Raw genomic sequence first — 17,349 nt, 5'->3', positions numbered from 1 at the left:
ACTCCTCTGTGTGTTGTTGAGTTAAATCAGGATAACTCTACAAAGTGTTATCTGTTTACTCTCTAAACGTTCATATAACTCTGGATTTGGGTTAAACAGGAAGTTTGGTACAGTGTTACTTCATGAACTTTTACACAAATGTTAAATTAACTCTAGAACAGAGTGACTCAGATAAACACTGAGGAAATGTTTCTTTGAGAGTCCAGTTTAACACTCCACTTTGAGCAGATTTTCAAAATAAAAAACTGGGACATCTCCATTTTTTTGCGCTTGGTAAAAATTAAATTGTGTAATTAAGGAAAATATTTTTTCAGAGCCCATCCAAGACAAACATGTGAGTCTACAAACCCTGAGAAAAACTGTCAGCTCAAACATTCTAAACACCAGAATGGAGCCAAAAGTCAAAACATCATGTGATTTTAATGGAAAAACTGGAATTAATTTCAGAATATCACAAAATATTAAAAATCAAGGAGAATTTGGAAAATGAAAATCACTGAGACATGTGAGCGACCAGAGCCCAGTGTAAAAACACGTACAACAGGATTTTAAATTATTTGTGTATTTGACAAGAGTTTATGATCAACACTATAAGTATTTTTACAAAACGCAGAATCCACATTTTTACTGGACAAATCCTCACAACAGTTTTTCATTTATCTACAGATATTTTACACATTTCATCAGTAATTATACTTTTTATGAAGCCCAAATACTATTTTATTAGAGATGTAACAATAACTGAAATATGGTGAAATCGTGTCGTTAAAAGTCTCACAATAACATCATGGGCTGTAACAATAAATCCAAGTGTCTTTGCTTAAATGCAGGTTTTACAGAAGCAACAGTTTAAAAACAGAGAACTAAATTTCCCATGATTCATTTCAGCGCAAACAACATGAAGAAATATGATTTTGATTTGAATCTTACGACGGAAATAATTCACTCCAAAATCTTGTTAATGTTAAAGCAAAAGTGTCTCATCTACAGTTACATCAGCCTCTGTAAAAGATCACAGTAAATATGGAACCGTGAGATTTGGATATTGTTACATCCCTAATATTTTAGGGTTAGAAAACTGTATTTTTTCCATCTTTCTGAACAGACAAACAAAGCAAATAAGATTTATACCTTGAAAATTCTAAACTGTTGCTTATTGTTTTGTTGTAATGTGATAAAACCATCAGCGTTTAGTTCTGCTCCGCAGTTTATCTTTGTAAATATATTATGTCACATTTTGTCTCCATTCCGGAATTTTTAACATTCTGATGACAAAAGATTTGAAACCAAAACAACCAAAACAGATTTTTACCAAAACAAATATCAGTGTGTGTCTCTTTACTGTTGCAGGATCAGACTGGCCCAAAACAGAGACACTGGGACATTTCTGTATAAAACTGATAAATCAGTGGTTTTGTATAAATCTGCTGGGACAGAGGACAGGGGTTCCAGGGACACGGGGACACGTGGACTCTCTGGACAAACAGGTGCTGGAATCAGCACCTGGAAAATTTGCATTAAACAAAACATGTAAATTATTTGGCAAAGGAAACACACGAAAAACAACATGTGTGCAAAAGTGCGCAGGGTTTGGATCTGTGTGTGTTTGTAGTTGTGTTTGTGTGTTGTGTGTGTGTTGTTTGTGTGTCGTCTCAGGGACATGTCTGCGGACAGAGTCTCTCTGTGTTGAATGTAAAGCGTTATTCCGGAACATTTGCCCGGAGCGTGGGGTTAAACAGCTGTGACACGCGCCTTACCTTCACCCGCAGAGTAAAGTCAAGTACGGAACATTCCCCCGTGTGTTCTGAGTCCGTGTTCCGTGTTTGTGTCCAGTGTTTACGGAAAATAAACTTTGACAACTTCACTTCCGTCACGTCGCAGCTGTTAGCATCAGGCGTTAGCATGAGGCGTTAGCCCCGCTTTGACTTTTAACTCACGAACATGAAAACGAACACACCTGACCCCGCACACACCTGACCCCGCACATCCGTGAGTCTGTGCGGTGATTTGCGGGGGTTGAACACTTTAAACACACCGGAAACTGTCCGGGCCGCGGCTTGTTGACATGAGCTAACGTGTGTTAGCTTAGCCGATTAGCCTAAACTGATCTCGGACTTTAAACACAAACAGACGCGTTTGTGAAGCGCGTCTAAACTTAAACTTGTTCTTCCGTGTCCGGTGTGTGCGCGTAAAGTGGCGCTGCGGCGTGTTTTGTCGCGCTTTTCCCTTTAATTCAAGTGTGTTCGTGTTGAACCCGAGCAGGGCTAAGCTAACTGCGCAGCTAACTGACGCCGACGTCAACAACAGGCGCGTGCGTGACGTCGCTTTAGCATTAGCATTAGCATTAGCATTAGCTTTAGCATTAGCATTAGCATTAGCCGCGGAGGGCCGGGGGGCGCTCACCGGGAGCTGTCAGCCGCGGGGCTCCATCAGGCCCGGGGAGCAGAGGCACAGCGGCCCGCGGACACGATCCAAGCCGGAGAACAGATCCGAGAGGCGGCTCCAGAGTCTGCTGCTGCCGCTGCTGCCGCGTCCGCCGCTCCGCTCCAGCACCGCGCATGAGCACCGCGCATGTGCACCGCGCGTCAGGAGCGTCAGGTGCGTCATGTGCGTCAGGTGCGTGGCGGTGACGTGCACGCTCCTCCACACAAACACTGGGAGAGTCAAAGGGTGAAATTCACACTCACGATGAACCTGTTTACCTCTGACAGACCTCAGTGTGTCGGGCCCGGGTGTCTGGCCCCGTGTGTCTGGCCCCGTGTGTCTGGCCCCGTGTGTCTGGCCCCGTGTGTCTGGCCCCGTGTGTCTGGCCCCGTGTGTCTGGCCCCGTGTGTTGTGTCTGGCCCCGTGTGTCTGTCTCCGTGTGTCTGTCTCCGTGTGTCTGGCCCCGTGTGTCTGGCCCCGTGTGTCTGGCCCCGTGTTGGGCTCCGTGCCGTCGGGCTCCGCGCAGATGGAGGCGGCGTGTTACGTGGAGGACACGTCTCTTTGAGTTGTCACATCCACAGACACACACATGTTCTACTGTCCGTCCACATACATGTTGATGTTGTGTCTTTGAGCAGGACACTTGGCCCTGTACCTGACTGTACCGGAGGCTGTGTGTGGTTGGTGGGGAGAGGCTGCTGAGGCGGATGAGTCAGTCTGCCCCGGGGCAGCTGTGGCCCAACGCAAAAGCACAAAAGCCCCGTGAAAAGTGAGTGACGTGTGAACATGTTTATAACAGAGGCTCATAAAACGAGCTGCTACACGAGGATCACACCGACAACTGTAACTTCAACTGTTCACCAAAAACTAAAGTCAAATGTTGTGTTCCAGTTCGTCCAGATCCTCAGTGTGTGATCTGGTCCAGTCTCTTCTGGCTCGGTCTGGTCAGGACTTGGATGAAGCTCACAGGTTCTGTAGGAGACCACAGTGTTTCTTTATGAAGGACACATGTCCTGTATGAATGTGTATGTGTATGTGTGTGTGTGTGTTTGTGTGTGTATGTGTGTGTGTGTGTTTGTGTGTGTGTGTGTGTTTGTGTGTGTGTTGGTGGTGGTGGGAGGGGCCGATGGTGCAGATGAGCAGCTTCACTTCTGTCAGTCTGCCTCAGGGCAGCTGTGGCTGCAGTAATAGTTTACACCACAGAGTTTGGAGTGAATGAAAAATGAATGAATGTACAGAAGAAAACATCAAGCATCATTATTACTGCAGCAGGACTAAACCAGAACTGAACCAGGTCTGAACCAGGACTAAACCAGGTCTGAACCAGAACTAAACCAGGTCTGAACCAGAACTAAACCAGGTCTGAACCAGAACTAAACCAGGGCTAAACCAGGACTAAACCAGAACTAAACCAGGGCTAAACCAGGACTAAACCAGAACTAAACCAGAACTAAACCAGGTCTGAACCAGGTCTGAACCAGGTCTGAACCAGGACTAAACCAGGACTGAACCAGGACTAAACCAGGACTAAACCAGGTCTGAACCAGGACTAAACCGGGACTAAACCGGGACTAAACTGGGACTGAACCAGGACTAAACCAGAACTAAACCAGCACTAAACCGGGACTAAACCAGGACCAAATGGTCTAAAACAGGAGACCTGAACCTCCACCTGAATCCACCTGCTCATCACATCAGGAGGAGGAGTGTGGGAGGGCATCTGACACACGGGAGGAGTGTGGGAGGGCATCTGACACACGGGAGGAGTGTGGGAGGGCATCTGACACACGGGAGGAGTGTGGGAGGGCATCTGACACACAGGAGGAGAACAGAGCAGGAGTCTTGGATCAAAACCCAGATTATTATAGAATATGAGCCATTTTTAAAACCGGTTTAGTCGTGTTTTTTTTTTTTTTTTTTTCAGACATGTTCAGACACAGGAGGAGGGGAGGGCATCTGATACACCCCGTCCGTCCGAACTCCACTTCCCATGATGCCCCGCGCTCTTCCTGTAGTGCTGCGCTGACGCTCGGGTTTTTTTTGTGTGTGGCCGTGTCCCGTTCGTCCAGCGCCCGGTCGGACACAGCTCGTCTCCCCCCGTCCTCCAGCGGCTCCTCAAGTGGCTCCTCCAGCGGCTCCTCCAGCGGCCTCCTCCCAGCGCCTCCTCCGGCCCCGGCCTCTCCAACAGCTCCGCAGCCGCCGCACGAAGCCCGAACTCCGCCATGAACCCCGAATAGTGAGTCCTCCCCGGGGCTTTAGCATCCCTTAGCATCTGTTAGCATGTAGCCGCTAACAAAGCTGCGCCTCATTCAAATACACATCAACTGTTAGCGGCTAAATGCTAACGGATGCTAACGAATGCTAAGGGATGCTAAGGGCTGTGGCAGCGCACCCAAACTCCATGACAGCGCTTTTAACCCGCTCCAAACTTCACCGAGTTCACATTTTTACGTCCGCGCCCAACTTATTTAACATATTATTTGTTTATGACTCGTGATTCTTGTGAAATCGTGTGAAAAGCGGCGGCGTTAGCTCGTAGCCGGGCGCTAGCAGAGGAGCGGCGCAGCTTTTACTCCGGATCTTTGTTGTATAATGAAGTTATTTGCGGGAGGTCGGGGCTCTGTCGGGGCTTTAACCTCGCTCTGCCCGCTCGTGTGCGCTTTCTGTGCTCACATCGGTGCGTTTTGGTCGCGTTTTGGTTGAGTTTTGGGAGCGGCGGGTGTAAACAGGAAGTGGCTGCGTTTTGGAGTTGTGTCACTTTTACAGTTGTTCAGGTACAAAGTGTTACACAACAGCTCAGCCGAAGGTAAAAACCACCACAGACTCTAATGTTTCTCATGATATTAGAGACTTATAGCCGTTGTTCTTGGATTAATGACGTTAAATACACGTCGCAGTGGTTTATTCCAATGTTTTCCCAATTATTTTACATTTTAGCGCCTTTTTATCCATCGTGGAACCATTTCTAGAGGAATTTTCTTCTCTCTCTTAAAATACAGAAGAGAAAAATGCTTATTTTGCTTATTTTGTGTTGTTAAATTAAAAGTATTTGTCAGAATTAGGGATGTGCAAAAATATCAATATAAACATCTAATTTGTTAACATTATTATTTATTTGTACGACCATAAACAAAGAAATAAACTTACATTCTTCATTCTCAGTTTGCTTATTTTGATACGATCGTAAACAATAAATATTGTGCCTTCATTGGCATTATTATTAGTTTGTACGACCATAAATGAAAAAAAAAAACATTAAAAAAAATTAAGATAAGAACAAAGAAAAAAGTGCTTGTGTTTTATATGTATCAAGTGTTATGTTTTGAAAGATCTAGAGCTCTGGAATGAGTGATTGTTTCTATAATAAAATAATGATAATTCATATTTTGTCTTTTTTATATTTACAGTTCGTCGTAAGTGAAACTGTAAACACAAACTCACTGTTCAGACGCTGCTTTTCTTTCTTGGATTTGTGTCATTGTTTAAAAGAGTTTTGGCCTTAGAAGAATTTTTACTTCAGCCTAAACCCTTTCGGTCCTGATCCACGAGTCTGGAGTCTCTGTTTTGTTTTGTTTTGCAGTGCTGCAAAATGACCCAATAAACTACAAAAAAAAAAAAAATAATAATAATAATCAGATGATACAGGATCAATATCGTGGGCTGCTGTATTGATATTTTATTGAGTAGTTTTACGTATATTTTATTCAATTATTTAGTTCCAGAGCTCCAGGTTTGTTTCTCGTTCAGAGGAAGGAAACTCGTTTATGCGACACATTCGACGTTCACTTCCCGTATCAGCACCAGAGCAGAGGATTATGGGACATGGAGTCTCAGTTAAACTACATCAGAACAGAGCTGAGGATTATGGGACGTTTAAACAAAGAGATCCAGGTTCTGTTCGTGTGTCTGAATTGTCCCTTTTTGTGTTTCAGCGATTATTTATTCAAGCTGCTGCTCATCGGAGACTCTGGAGTGGGGAAGTCCTGTCTCCTCCTGCGCTTCGCCGTAAGATTCACACACGGAACCGAGACTAGAACAGGACCGAACCGAGACTAGAACAGGACCAAAACGAGACTAGAACAGGACCGAACGGAGACTAGAAAAGGACCGAACCGAGACTAGAACAGGGCCCAGGGTCTGTACACTGTCTCTGTGTTTAGTGTTTTTTGGTTGTTTATTCTTTGTATTTTAAGTTGATTTTGTTTTCTGTGGACTGGTTTTTCTGCTTCAACTACTTTTCTAATGAGTCATAGAAGTGACTTATTGAAGCTTCTACAGCTCAGAGCTTCTCCTGAGTGGCTCAGAGGATAAAAAGCCCAATGGACCAGAGTTAGTTTGACTTCACACTCTGGACTTTTGAAACGTCCTGCTCTCGTCTCCTCGTTTGTGTTTTGACCTTTGACCTTGTGCTGCGTCCAGGATGACACGTACACAGAGAGCTACATCAGCACCATCGGAGTCGACTTCAAAATCAGGACCATCGAACTGGACGGGAAGACCATCAAGCTGCAGATCGTGAGTTTGGACCGTCACAGTTTGCGGGACACAATGATGGGGACTCAGAGACGGGGGCACGAGGACGGGGACGGGGACACGGGATTCGGGGACTGGGACGTCTGGGACCTGGGACGTGGGACTCTGGGACGTGGGATTCTGAGTGGACGTGGGGACTCTGAGGGGACGTGGGGACTCTGAGGGACTCTGGGTGGACTCTGGGTGGACTCTGGGAGGACTCTGGGTGGACGTGGACTCAGAGTGGACGTGGACTCAGAGTGGACGTGGACTCAGAGTGGACGTGGTCTCAGAGTGGACGTGGACTCTGAGTGGACTCTGAGTGGACTCTGAGTGGACTCTGAGTGGACTCTGGGTGGACTCTGGGTGGACTCTGGGTGGACTCTGGGTGGACTCTGGGTGGACGTGGACTCTGAGTGGACTCTGGGTGGACGTGGACTCTGAGTGGACTCTGAGTGGACTTTGGGTGGACGTGGGGACTCTGGGTGGACTCTGGGTGGACTCTGAGTGGACGTGGACTCTGGGTGGACGTGGACTCTGAGTGGACTCTGGGTGGACGTGGACTCTGAGTGGACTCTGGGTGGACGTGGACTCTGAGTGGACTCTGGGTGGACGTGGACTCTGGGTGGACGTGGACTCTGAGTGGACTCTGGGTGGACGTGGACTCTGAGTGGACTCTGGGTGGACGTGGACTCTGAGTGGACTCTGGGTGGACGTGGGGACTCTGGGTGGACGTGGACTCTGAGTGGACTCTGGGTGGACGTGGACCCTGGGTGGACGTGGACTCTGGACTCTGAGTGGACTCTGGTGGACGTGGACTCTGAGTGGACTCTGGGTGGACGTGGGGACTCTGGGTGGACGTGGACTCTGAGTGGACCCTGGGTGGACGTGGACTCTGAGTGGACTCTGGGTGGACGTGGGGACTCTGGGTGGACGTGGACCCTGGGTGGACGTGGACTCTGAGTGGACTCTGGGTGGACGTGGACTCTGAGTGGACTCTGGGTGGACGTGGACTCTGGGTGGACGTGGACTCTGGGTGGACGTGGACTCTGGGTGGACGTGGACTCTGGGTGGACGTGGACTCTGAGTGTTGTGTGTGTTTCAGTGGGACACAGCTGGACAGGAGCGTTTCAGGACCATCACCTCCAGTTATTACAGAGGAGCTCACGGCATCATCGTGGTCTACGACGTCACAGACCAGGTCTGACCTCCTCTGACCCTCCACTGACCCCCCACTGACCCTCCTCTGATCCTCTGACCCTCTGACCCTCCTCTGACCCTCTGACCCTCCTCTGACCCTCCTCTGACCCTCCTCTGACCCTCCTGACCTGCTTCTCTCCTCTTCTCTCGTCTGAACATGTCTTGAGTGTTTTTCGTCGTGAGTTTTTCGTCTTGACTGTGTGTTTTTTTTAGGAATCCTTTAATAACGTGAAGCAGTGGCTTCAGGAGATCGACCGTTACGCCAGTGAGAACGTCAACAAGCTCCTCGTGGGAAACAAGTGTGACCTGACCACCAAGAAGGTCGTGGACTACACCACAGCCAAGGTGAACCGCACGGAACACAGACACGACACGGAACACAGACACGACACGGAACACAGACACGACACGGAACACACAGACACGACACGGTACACACGACACGACACGGAACACACGAACACGGAACACAGACACGACACGGTACACACGACACGACACGGAACACAGACACGACACGGAACACACACGACACGACACGGAACACAGACACGACACGGTACACACGACACGACACGGAACACACGACACGGAACACACGACACGGAACACAGACACGACATGGAACACACGGAACGACACGGAACACAGACACGACACGGAACACACAACACGGAACACAGACACGACACGGAACACAGACACGACACGGAACACAGACACGACACGGAACACAGACACGACACGGTACACACGACACGACACGGAACACACGACACGGAACACACGACACGGAACACAGACACGACGGAACACACGACACGGAACACAGACACGACATGGAACACACGGAACGACACGGAACACACGGAACACAGACACGACACGGAACACACAACACGGAACACAGACACGACACGGAACACAGACACGACTAAACCGAGACTAGAACAGGACTAAAAAAAGACTGGACCAGACCAGGACCAGACCAGGACCAGACCAGGACCAGACCAGGACCAGACCAGGACTAGACCAGGACTAGACCAGGTGATGCCGTGGCGTTGAGTGACGTGTTTTCTCGCCGCAGGAGTTCGCCGATAACCTGGGGATCCCGTTCCTGGAGACGAGTGCGAAGAGCGCGACCAACGTGGAGCAGGCCTTCATGACGATGGCGGCCGAGATCAAGAAGAGGATGGGCCCCGGGGCCACGGCCGGAAACGCCGAGAAAAGCAACGTCAAGATCCAGAGTAAACCGGTCCAGACCAGCTCCGGGGGCTGCTGCTAAAGACCGGACTCCGGGAACACGGACTCAGAGGCAAAGTGGCTCCTGGTGGAACCGCGGCGGCTCCAAACACACACACACACACACACTTTCTCACTTTGAAGCTTTTAACTCTGGAAAAACACATCGGAATTGTTTTTATTCTCCTTTTCCGTTGATGAAGTTTAATATTTTATGTGTTTCAAAAATCCAAAATAAAAAATTCCACAACTCTCAAACTCAAACCTGCAGCAAAGATCCAAAGATCTGAGACGCCGAGACCCGAGCGCCGTCGGGAAACGCCGTCGGGAAACGCCGTCGGGAAACGCCGTCGGGAAACGCCGTCGGGAAACGCCGTCGGGAAACGCAGCAGAGTCGGTCTCATCTGATTCTTCTTCTGTAAACTCACGTGTGAAAGTCCAGGACAAATGAAGCAGGTGTTTGTTTCCTGTGGTCAGAACCAAACGTCCTCGGGTTTGTTCAACAGTTTGATCTGACACTAAAAAAGTGAAAGAGACAGAACCGAGCCAAGAGCCTCCTCCTGTCCCCGCGCTCTGTCCTCTGTCCCCTCGCTCTGTCCTCTGTCCCCGCGCTCTGTCTCTGTCCTGTCCTCTGTCTCCTCCTCTGTCCCCTCGCTCTGTCCTCTGTCTCCTCGCTCTGTCCTCTCTCCTCGTCTGTCCTCGTCTCTCGCTCTGTCCTCCGTCTCCTCGCTCTGTCCTCTGTCTCCTCGCTCTGTCCTCTGTCTCCTCGCTCTGTCCTCTGTCCCCTCGCTCTGTCCTCTGTCTCCTCGCTCTGTCCTCTGTCCCCTCGCTCTGTCCTCCGTCTCCTCGCTCTGTCCTCCGTCCCCGCGCTCTGTCCTCCGTCCCCGCGCTCTGTCCTCCGTCTCCTCGCTCTGTCCTCCGTCTCCTCGCTCTGTCCTCCGTCCCCTCGCTCTGTCCTCCGTCCCCTCGCTCTCTCCGCTCTGTCCTCGTCCCCGCGCTCTGTCCTCCGTCCCTCGCTCTGTCCTCCGTCTCCTCGCTCTGTCCTCTGTCCCCGCGCTCTGTCCTCTGTCCCGCGCTCTGTCCTCCGCTCCTCGCTCTGTCCTCCGTCCCCTCGCTCTGTCCTCCGTCCCCTCGCTCTGTCCTCCGTCTCCTCGCTCTGTCCTCCGTCCCTCGCTCTGTCCTCCGTCCCCTCGCTCTGTCCTCCGTCCCCGCGCTCTGTCCTCCGTCTCCTCGCTCTGTCCTCTGTCTCCTCGCTCTGTCCTCTGTCCCCGCGCTCTGTCCTCCGTCTCCTCGCTCTGTCCTCCGTCTCCTCGCTCTGTCCTCTGTCCCCGCGCTCTGTCCTCCGTCTCCTCGCTCTGTCCTCCGTCCCCTCGCTCTGTCCTCTGTCCCCTCGCTCTGTCCTCCGTCTCCTCGCTCTGTCCTCCGTCTCCTCGCTCTGTCCTCTGTCCCCTCGCTCTGTCCTCCGTCCCCTCGCTCTGTCCTCTGTCTCCTCGCTCTGTCCTCCGTCTCCTCGCTCTGTCCTCTGTCCCCGCGCTCTGTCCTCTGTCCCCTCGCTCTGTCCTCTGTCTCCTCGCTCTGTCCTCTGTCCCCGCGCTCTGTCCTCTGTCCCCTCGCTCTGTCCTCTGTCTCCTCGCTCTGTCCTCTGTCTCCTCGCTCTGTCCTCTGTCCTCGCGCTTCATACTTGGAGAAAGTCCGATGATAAATCCCGTCTAAAATCCGGTCCGAGTGTTTTAGTGTTTTAGTGTTTTTGTGAGTAAACCAGATTCAAAGTGAGAAAGTTCTCTGTGTGTGTAAAGTCTCGTGTGCTGAAGCGTCGATGTTCCGCATTTGCTCTTTTTAAATCTTTACTACACTTTGGATTAGCTCAATGTTTTTCACTTGTTTTTCTCTGAATAAAAACCAGAACCATCCACATTCTGCTCCAGATTCACCGCGGATTTGCTCTCAACCAACGAGCCACGTTTCCCACACCTGTCCTTTTCTTATCTCTGTACTCGTCTCCATGGAGACGCTGTTGCTCTGCCTGGAATGTTCCGCAGTATGGCATTAAAAGAACTAATCTAACTTTGATTCAAACACTGGTGCTTTTGTCAAAGATACTTGAAACACACACAGTCAGCTCGCCTCGCCCCAGATCAGACCTGTAATATCACCTGTCGTCTCCGTGGAGACGGGGACAGGTTTAATGCCATACTGGGGAATATCCTCATCTCCATGGAGACGGGAGTTTGTAGGAAAGTTTCCAGAAATGAGAAAAAAACAGAATAAAAAGGTTAAATAACAGAAGAATATTCTGACATCAGCAGAGGAGGGACGCACCGATACCGATACTGGATATCAGCGCTGATACTGGGTCGAGTATCAATTCCATGGTATCGTTTCAGTCGATATTCTGCTTGGACTTTGGATGAAACGAGACGATTTACAAACATTTGTCCACGTGCAGCGGTTCTGGATCGACCAACATGATATCGTCTGACCGTCTCGATATCGTCTGACCGTCTCTATCGTCTGACCGTCTCGATATCGCAGCGTCAAGTGCAATAAACCGATCTCCAAATATTTCCTGATATCGACTTTACATCGGGGTGGGACTTGATTTAACAAAATAATCTGTTTCATTAAATAAAGACTTTGTAATGAAATAATCTCAAATAATCACATGAAAATATTTGCCCCAAAAGTGACTTTTGTTTGATGTAAAAGAATTTAGTAAACGACTCCAAATAAAACAGACACTTTTAAACTCCAGATCTTTTACTGTCTGAAAAAATAAATGGTTTTTCATTTTCAAAGAGTTGACAAAGGAAACTCCTGCCTGGTTTAGTCCTGGTTTAGTCCTGGAGCGTCTCGTCTCGTGCTGGAGTTTTCCACAGGTTCTGTTCTGTCTCGTGTTTGGTTTCAATGTTCTCGTGGGGCTGAGGAGCTTCTGAGGAGCTTTTGTCACATCCAACTCTTTTTTTCTGCACATTTAAAATAAACGTCGTCTTTGTCATTTCTTCCATCAGATCATTTTTATTTTTTTTTTCATCTAAATGTCTCGTCCAGAAGAACCGGACCAACGACGAGCGTCTGAACATCACACCTCGACCTGCAGCACAAACGTCCAGCGTCCTCCTGTCCGTCAAACGCTCCCAAAACCTCTTCACATTTTTAATGCTTTTTTTTCTTTTGTAATTAATAAATCGGAATCAAAGTGTTGATGTCCCACCCCAGTATTTTTATATTTATACATGTGTGTGTGTGTGTGTCTGATGCCCTCCCGCTACATAGAGATGAAGACATAGGAAGAGAAGAGGGATAAAAAGGGATGGAGACAAGGAGAGGACTAAAAAGTGACAAGTCCTGTTGTGACTAAACCAGGACTAAACCAGGATTAAACCAGGACTAAACCAGGATTAAACCAGGACTAAACCAGGACTAATGTAAAACAGGACACGGCAGAGGCTTATGTCCCAAATCCCTGGTGTAATTATGACAAAAATAGAACATAGGCGCCTCAAAAACTTCACATTTCATTTTTATTATTATCACTGTGTTTTACTCAGTCTGTTTGTCTTTCAATGATAAATGACACATCTAAATCCAAAATACAAACTGAAAATGCTGAAATCCAGAGTCCTTTTCCTCTTTAGACGTCCACAGACTGTAAACCGGGATCTGTGTGCAGACCTTTGTGTCACCTGTTTCCTGTCTACAGTAAAACCACTCACTTTGAGACTCTTCAGTGTTCAAAGATCAGACTGTGCACTTCTAGTTCACATACAAAACAAAACTGGGTTATTATTATTTGTTCATTCAATTTGTATTTCTTTGTGTCAAACACCAGGACTTTTCTGAAAATGAACAGGTCAGACTTTACCCGCCCCTTTACCTGAGCAGTGAGGCCCCGCCCCTTTACCTGAGCAGTGAGGCCCCGCCCCTTTACCTGAGCAGTGAGGCCCCGCCCCTTTACCTGAGTATTTTCTGAGTAACTTTCCTTGAATCAGCAAAAACAATGAAGTCGTGCAAATGTGTTGGGGACGTTTCAGCCGCTGCTTTCACAAACGCTCTGATGTCGGGCGGTTGTCCTGTCTCCTCCCTCTCACCAGGAGGTTGTGGGTTAGACTCCTGATCTCTCTGATCTAAGCCCCTCCCCTTCTGTCCCAGGTGAGATCGACTAGTTTTGTTAATTATAAAAAAACAACATTAAATGTTCAACATGTGAAAGCTTCCACAAGAGCAGACCACCTCTCTGTTGCCATGGTTTCCATCTAATATTAATACAGATGGAAAAGAACATCGTAATCACCGGGAAAATGATTTAGCTCCTCCCCTCTGGGACGATGACATCATCACATTCTAGAATCTCAAATAGTTTTGGAGCCTGAGAAGCTGTCGCCGTAGCAACGTGATGTTCTAATGCCGCCCTGGATCTCCATGGTGATAGAACTCTGCTTGATGACATCATCAGAGAAGCACGACGCTGCTTTAAAGTAAACTTTGAGTGACACAGTGAAATAAACACTCAAGTGACAGAATACTTTTACTAATACTTTTACTACTGTCAAGTCTTTATTTCAGGATGCAGGTCCAACTTGAAAAAAACCAGGGAAACAGACACAAGGCTCAACTCGGCTTGAAGTTTTTTATTGAAATAATTTGATTATTTTAGTTGTAGTAGTAGTGGTATTTGTAGTTGATGTAGCAGTAGCAGTAGCAGTAGCAGTAGCAGGTCGAAAACCTTTAAAGTAAACAAATGTGTAATTAAATTAGCATTTTACAATTTCATTAGTTATATAATCCAATTTAATTTTAATTAATACACTTCAATTATAATATCATTTATATATAATATATATTATTTATATATATTATTGTATTTTTTTTATCTAGCACATTTCACACATGAACTTAAATAGCTATCATTTTAACCAATAATTTTTTAATCCTATAATTAACTTTTTATACAGTTTTAAATGAATATGAAAGTAATATTTGAAGATAAAAAACAATGTATTTATGTATCAGAATTTAATTGCTAAATAACATATATTTATATAATATTTAACTAGAGCTACTTAAACTTAGGATTTACATCATTTTATTTATAGAGTAGTAAATCTGATTTAAACAATTTAGTTATTCAACTTAACTCTTCTGGCATTTTCAAACTTAAATTGAATTTATTTACAGTTCCTTTTAAACTTAAAACTAATTTTAAAGTTAAATTTCCTCACCAGTTGTGTCTCTGTTTCCCCTCACATTCCGTGGTTTGGTTTGAATTGTTTGCACACACCTGGGCCTAATTAAATGATTCCAGAGACACACCTGGTTACCTTGTTTTTTGTCTTGCTGCCATCTACTGGCCAGACTCAAAATAACCTCATCAACTAATAAAAAGGGAGGGGAGGAGGAAGAGGAGGAGCAGAGGTGAGAGGAGACAGGCTCTGGACTGGAGGTGAAAACTTGGTGCAGGGGCTGAGCTTTTTAACTTGACAACTACTACTACTTCAAAGCAGCGCTCTGCTTTATGACATCATCAGTAAAGGACAAGCACAAAGCAACTTACTGTTTTGAAGAAGATTATAAGTGTAACACGAAACAAACACTACAGACACAGAATACTGCCACTTCTACTGCGTGTACTACGACTACTGCGTGTACTACGACTACTGCGTGTACTGCGTGTACTGCTACTAGAGCTACTACAGCACGTTTACACTAGAGCTTTTCTCTCTCTTTACTGCATATTTGAACAGAAAAATGCCCTGGTGGTTTTTTAGAAACTCTCGACCTAAGGTCAAGCGCCAAATCTTAGAGACTGAGAACCAGGAACTGCACGAGAGGATCCGAAACTTAGAAAATCAGAACCAGAAACAGCATGAGACGATCCGAAACTTAAACAATGAGGTCCAGGAACAAAACAAGAGGAACCAAAACTTAAACAATCAGAACCAGGAACAAAATGAGACGATCCAAAACTCATTAAATCATAACCAGGAACTGCTTGAGACGATCCACGACTTTATAAATCAGAACCAGCGACAAAACCAGATAATCCAAAACTTAAACAATGAGTTCCAGGAACAAAACGAGAGGATCCAAAACTTAAACAATGAGGTCCAGGAACAAAATGAGACGATCCAAAACTTAAACGATCAGAACCAGCAACAAAACGAGACGATCCAAAACTTAAATCAGAACCAGCAACAAAACCAGACGATCCAAAACTTAAATCAGAACCAGCAACAAAACGAGGGGATCCAAAACTTAAACAATCGGAACAAAGATCTGCCCTGGCGTTTTTTTAGAAAATCCCCACCTAAGGTCAAGCGCCAAATCTTAGAGGCTGAGAACCAGGAACTGCACGAGAGGATCCAAAACTTAGAACATAAGAACCAGCAACAAAACGAGACGATCCAAAACTTAAACAATCAGAACCAGCGACAAACCGAGTGGAACCGATACTTAAACAATCAGAACCAGCGACAAAACAAGAGGATCCAAAACTTAAACAATGAGTTCCAGGAACAAAACGAGACGATCCAAAATTTAAACAATCGAAACCAGCAACAAAACGAGACGATCCAAAACTTAAACAATCGAAACCAGCAACAAAACGAGATGATCCGAAACTTAAACAATGAGGTCCAGGAACAAAACGAGAGGATCCAAAACTTAAACAATGAGGTCCAGGAACAAAACGAGAGGATCCAAAACTTAAACAATGAGGTCCAGGAACAAAACGAGAGGATCCAAAACTTAAACAATGAGGTCCAGGAACAAAACGAGAGGATCCAAAACTTAAACAATGAGGTCCAGGAACAAAATGAGACGATCCAAAACTTATACAATCGAAACCAGCAACAAAACGAGAGAATCCAAAACTTTAAAAATCTGAACCAGAAACAAAACGAGACGATCCAAAACTTAAACGATGAGGTCCAGAAACAAAACGAGACGATCCACAACTTAAACATTCGGAACAAAGATCTGCCCTGGCGTTTTTTTAGAAAATCCCGACCTAAGGTCAAGCGCCAAATCTTAGAGGCTGAGATCCAGGAACTGCACGAGACGATCCGAAACTTAAACAATCAGAACCAGGTACAAAACGAGACGATCCAAAACTTAGAAAATCAGAACCAGCAACAAAACGAGACGATCCAAAACTTAAACGAGACGATCCAAAACTTAAACAATCAGAACCAGGAACAAAACGAGACGATCCAAAACTTAAACGAGACGATCCAAAACTTAAACAATCAGAACCAGGAACAAAATGAGACGATCCAAAACTTAGAAAATCAGAACCAGCAACAAAACGAGAGGAACTGAAACTTAAACAATGAGGTCTGGTATGAAATAACACTCTAGGTCTAAAAAAAAGAACCTAATAACATTAAACAATGAGGTCCAGGAACAAAACGAGACAATCCAAAACTTAAACAATTGGAATAAAAATCTGTGCAAAAGGATCGAAAAGTCCTCGGTTAAGAAGCAGAAGCTACAGGAGAAGATCTGAACCTTTTTGCACATGCTCAACTGCCACTTAGAAAAACAGACCAAGAGGATCCACTTGCAAGACGAATTGCTGGAGAAAGTTCAGATGAGGTGTGATGAAGCAGAAGGTGAAGTCTGCCCACACCTACGAGATCTGAAGGAGGAACGTCAACAACATGCTCAGCTGAAAGACTCCCATTCAGAGCTCCTCAAAACTGTCACCGAGCTCAACCAAGAGAAGGTGAATTTGAAGGAGGAGCTCGAAACGTTGAGGACAGGAGTCGGTTCCTCAAATTTTGTTTTTAAATCTTATAAGAAGCGCATGTCCGAAGATCTGAAATGTGTGGAGAACAGGTTATCGGAGGAGTGTAGAGAGACAGAGAGACAACGACAGAGGAACACAGAACTGTCGGAGGAGATGGAGATTCTCTGTGATGAACATGAAAAGATCAAACAGGAGAAAACACGTCTGCAAGAGCAAATCCAGCA

General features: G+C 46.5%; 4 protein-coding genes across 10 annotated transcripts in view; 3 read left to right on the top strand and 1 right to left on the bottom strand.

Annotated features, from left to right (window-relative positions):
• aftpha (aftiphilin a) overlaps positions 1 to 2,559 on the bottom strand; it is a 37,992-nt gene extending 35,433 nt beyond the window's left edge. For 4 of the 7 annotated variants that reach the window (XR_008632842.1, XR_008632843.1, XM_055158398.1 and 1 more), the window contains exon 1: positions 2,404 to 2,559. The gene's annotated coding sequence lies outside the window, so the exon portion shown is untranslated. Of the gene's footprint in view, positions 1 to 1,757; positions 2,248 to 2,403 lie in introns of those variants that run through there. The other 3 variants (XM_055158401.1, XM_055158402.1, XM_055158399.1) reach the window with 2 other exon arrangements.
• Positions 2,560 to 4,470: 1,911 nt separating this feature from the next.
• On the top strand, positions 4,471 to 9,910 carry LOC110174755 (ras-related protein Rab-1A). Its single transcript, XM_020940855.2, has 6 exons — positions 4,471 to 4,660; positions 6,357 to 6,429; positions 6,844 to 6,939; positions 8,042 to 8,137; positions 8,350 to 8,481; positions 9,224 to 9,910. Exons 1-6 carry the CDS (start codon positions 4,647 to 4,649, stop codon positions 9,419 to 9,421), a joined length of 609 nt encoding a protein of 202 aa, XP_020796514.2. The 5' UTR covers positions 4,471 to 4,646; the 3' UTR covers positions 9,422 to 9,910.
• A 4,597-nt stretch (positions 9,911 to 14,507) lies between these two features.
• Positions 14,508 to 16,821, top strand: LOC129410366 (GATA zinc finger domain-containing protein 14-like). Its single transcript, XM_055158408.1, has one exon. It carries the CDS (start codon positions 15,124 to 15,126, stop codon positions 16,693 to 16,695), a length of 1,572 nt encoding a protein of 523 aa, XP_055014383.1. The 5' UTR covers positions 14,508 to 15,123; the 3' UTR covers positions 16,696 to 16,821.
• Positions 16,757 to 17,349, top strand: part of LOC129410371 (putative golgin subfamily A member 6-like protein 19) — a 1,680-nt gene continuing 1,087 nt past the window's right edge. The window contains exon 1 of the mRNA XM_055158419.1: positions 16,757 to 17,349. This exon is cut by the window's right edge and continues 1,087 nt beyond it. Within this exon, the coding sequence (XP_055014394.1) occupies positions 16,895 to 17,349 (455 nt within the window). The 5' untranslated portion in view covers positions 16,757 to 16,894.

The sequence above is a fragment of the Boleophthalmus pectinirostris genome, unplaced genomic scaffold, assembly GCF_026225935.1.
Source record: "Boleophthalmus pectinirostris isolate CB_2022bp ecotype Guang Dong unplaced genomic scaffold, ASM2622593v1 HiC_scaffold_22, whole genome shotgun sequence".
In the NCBI taxonomy this organism is placed as follows: Eukaryota; Metazoa; Chordata; class Actinopteri; order Gobiiformes; family Gobiidae; genus Boleophthalmus; species Boleophthalmus pectinirostris.
The sequence above is the reverse complement of the archived record's forward strand: the minus strand, read 5'-3'. Positions and strand labels throughout refer to the sequence as shown.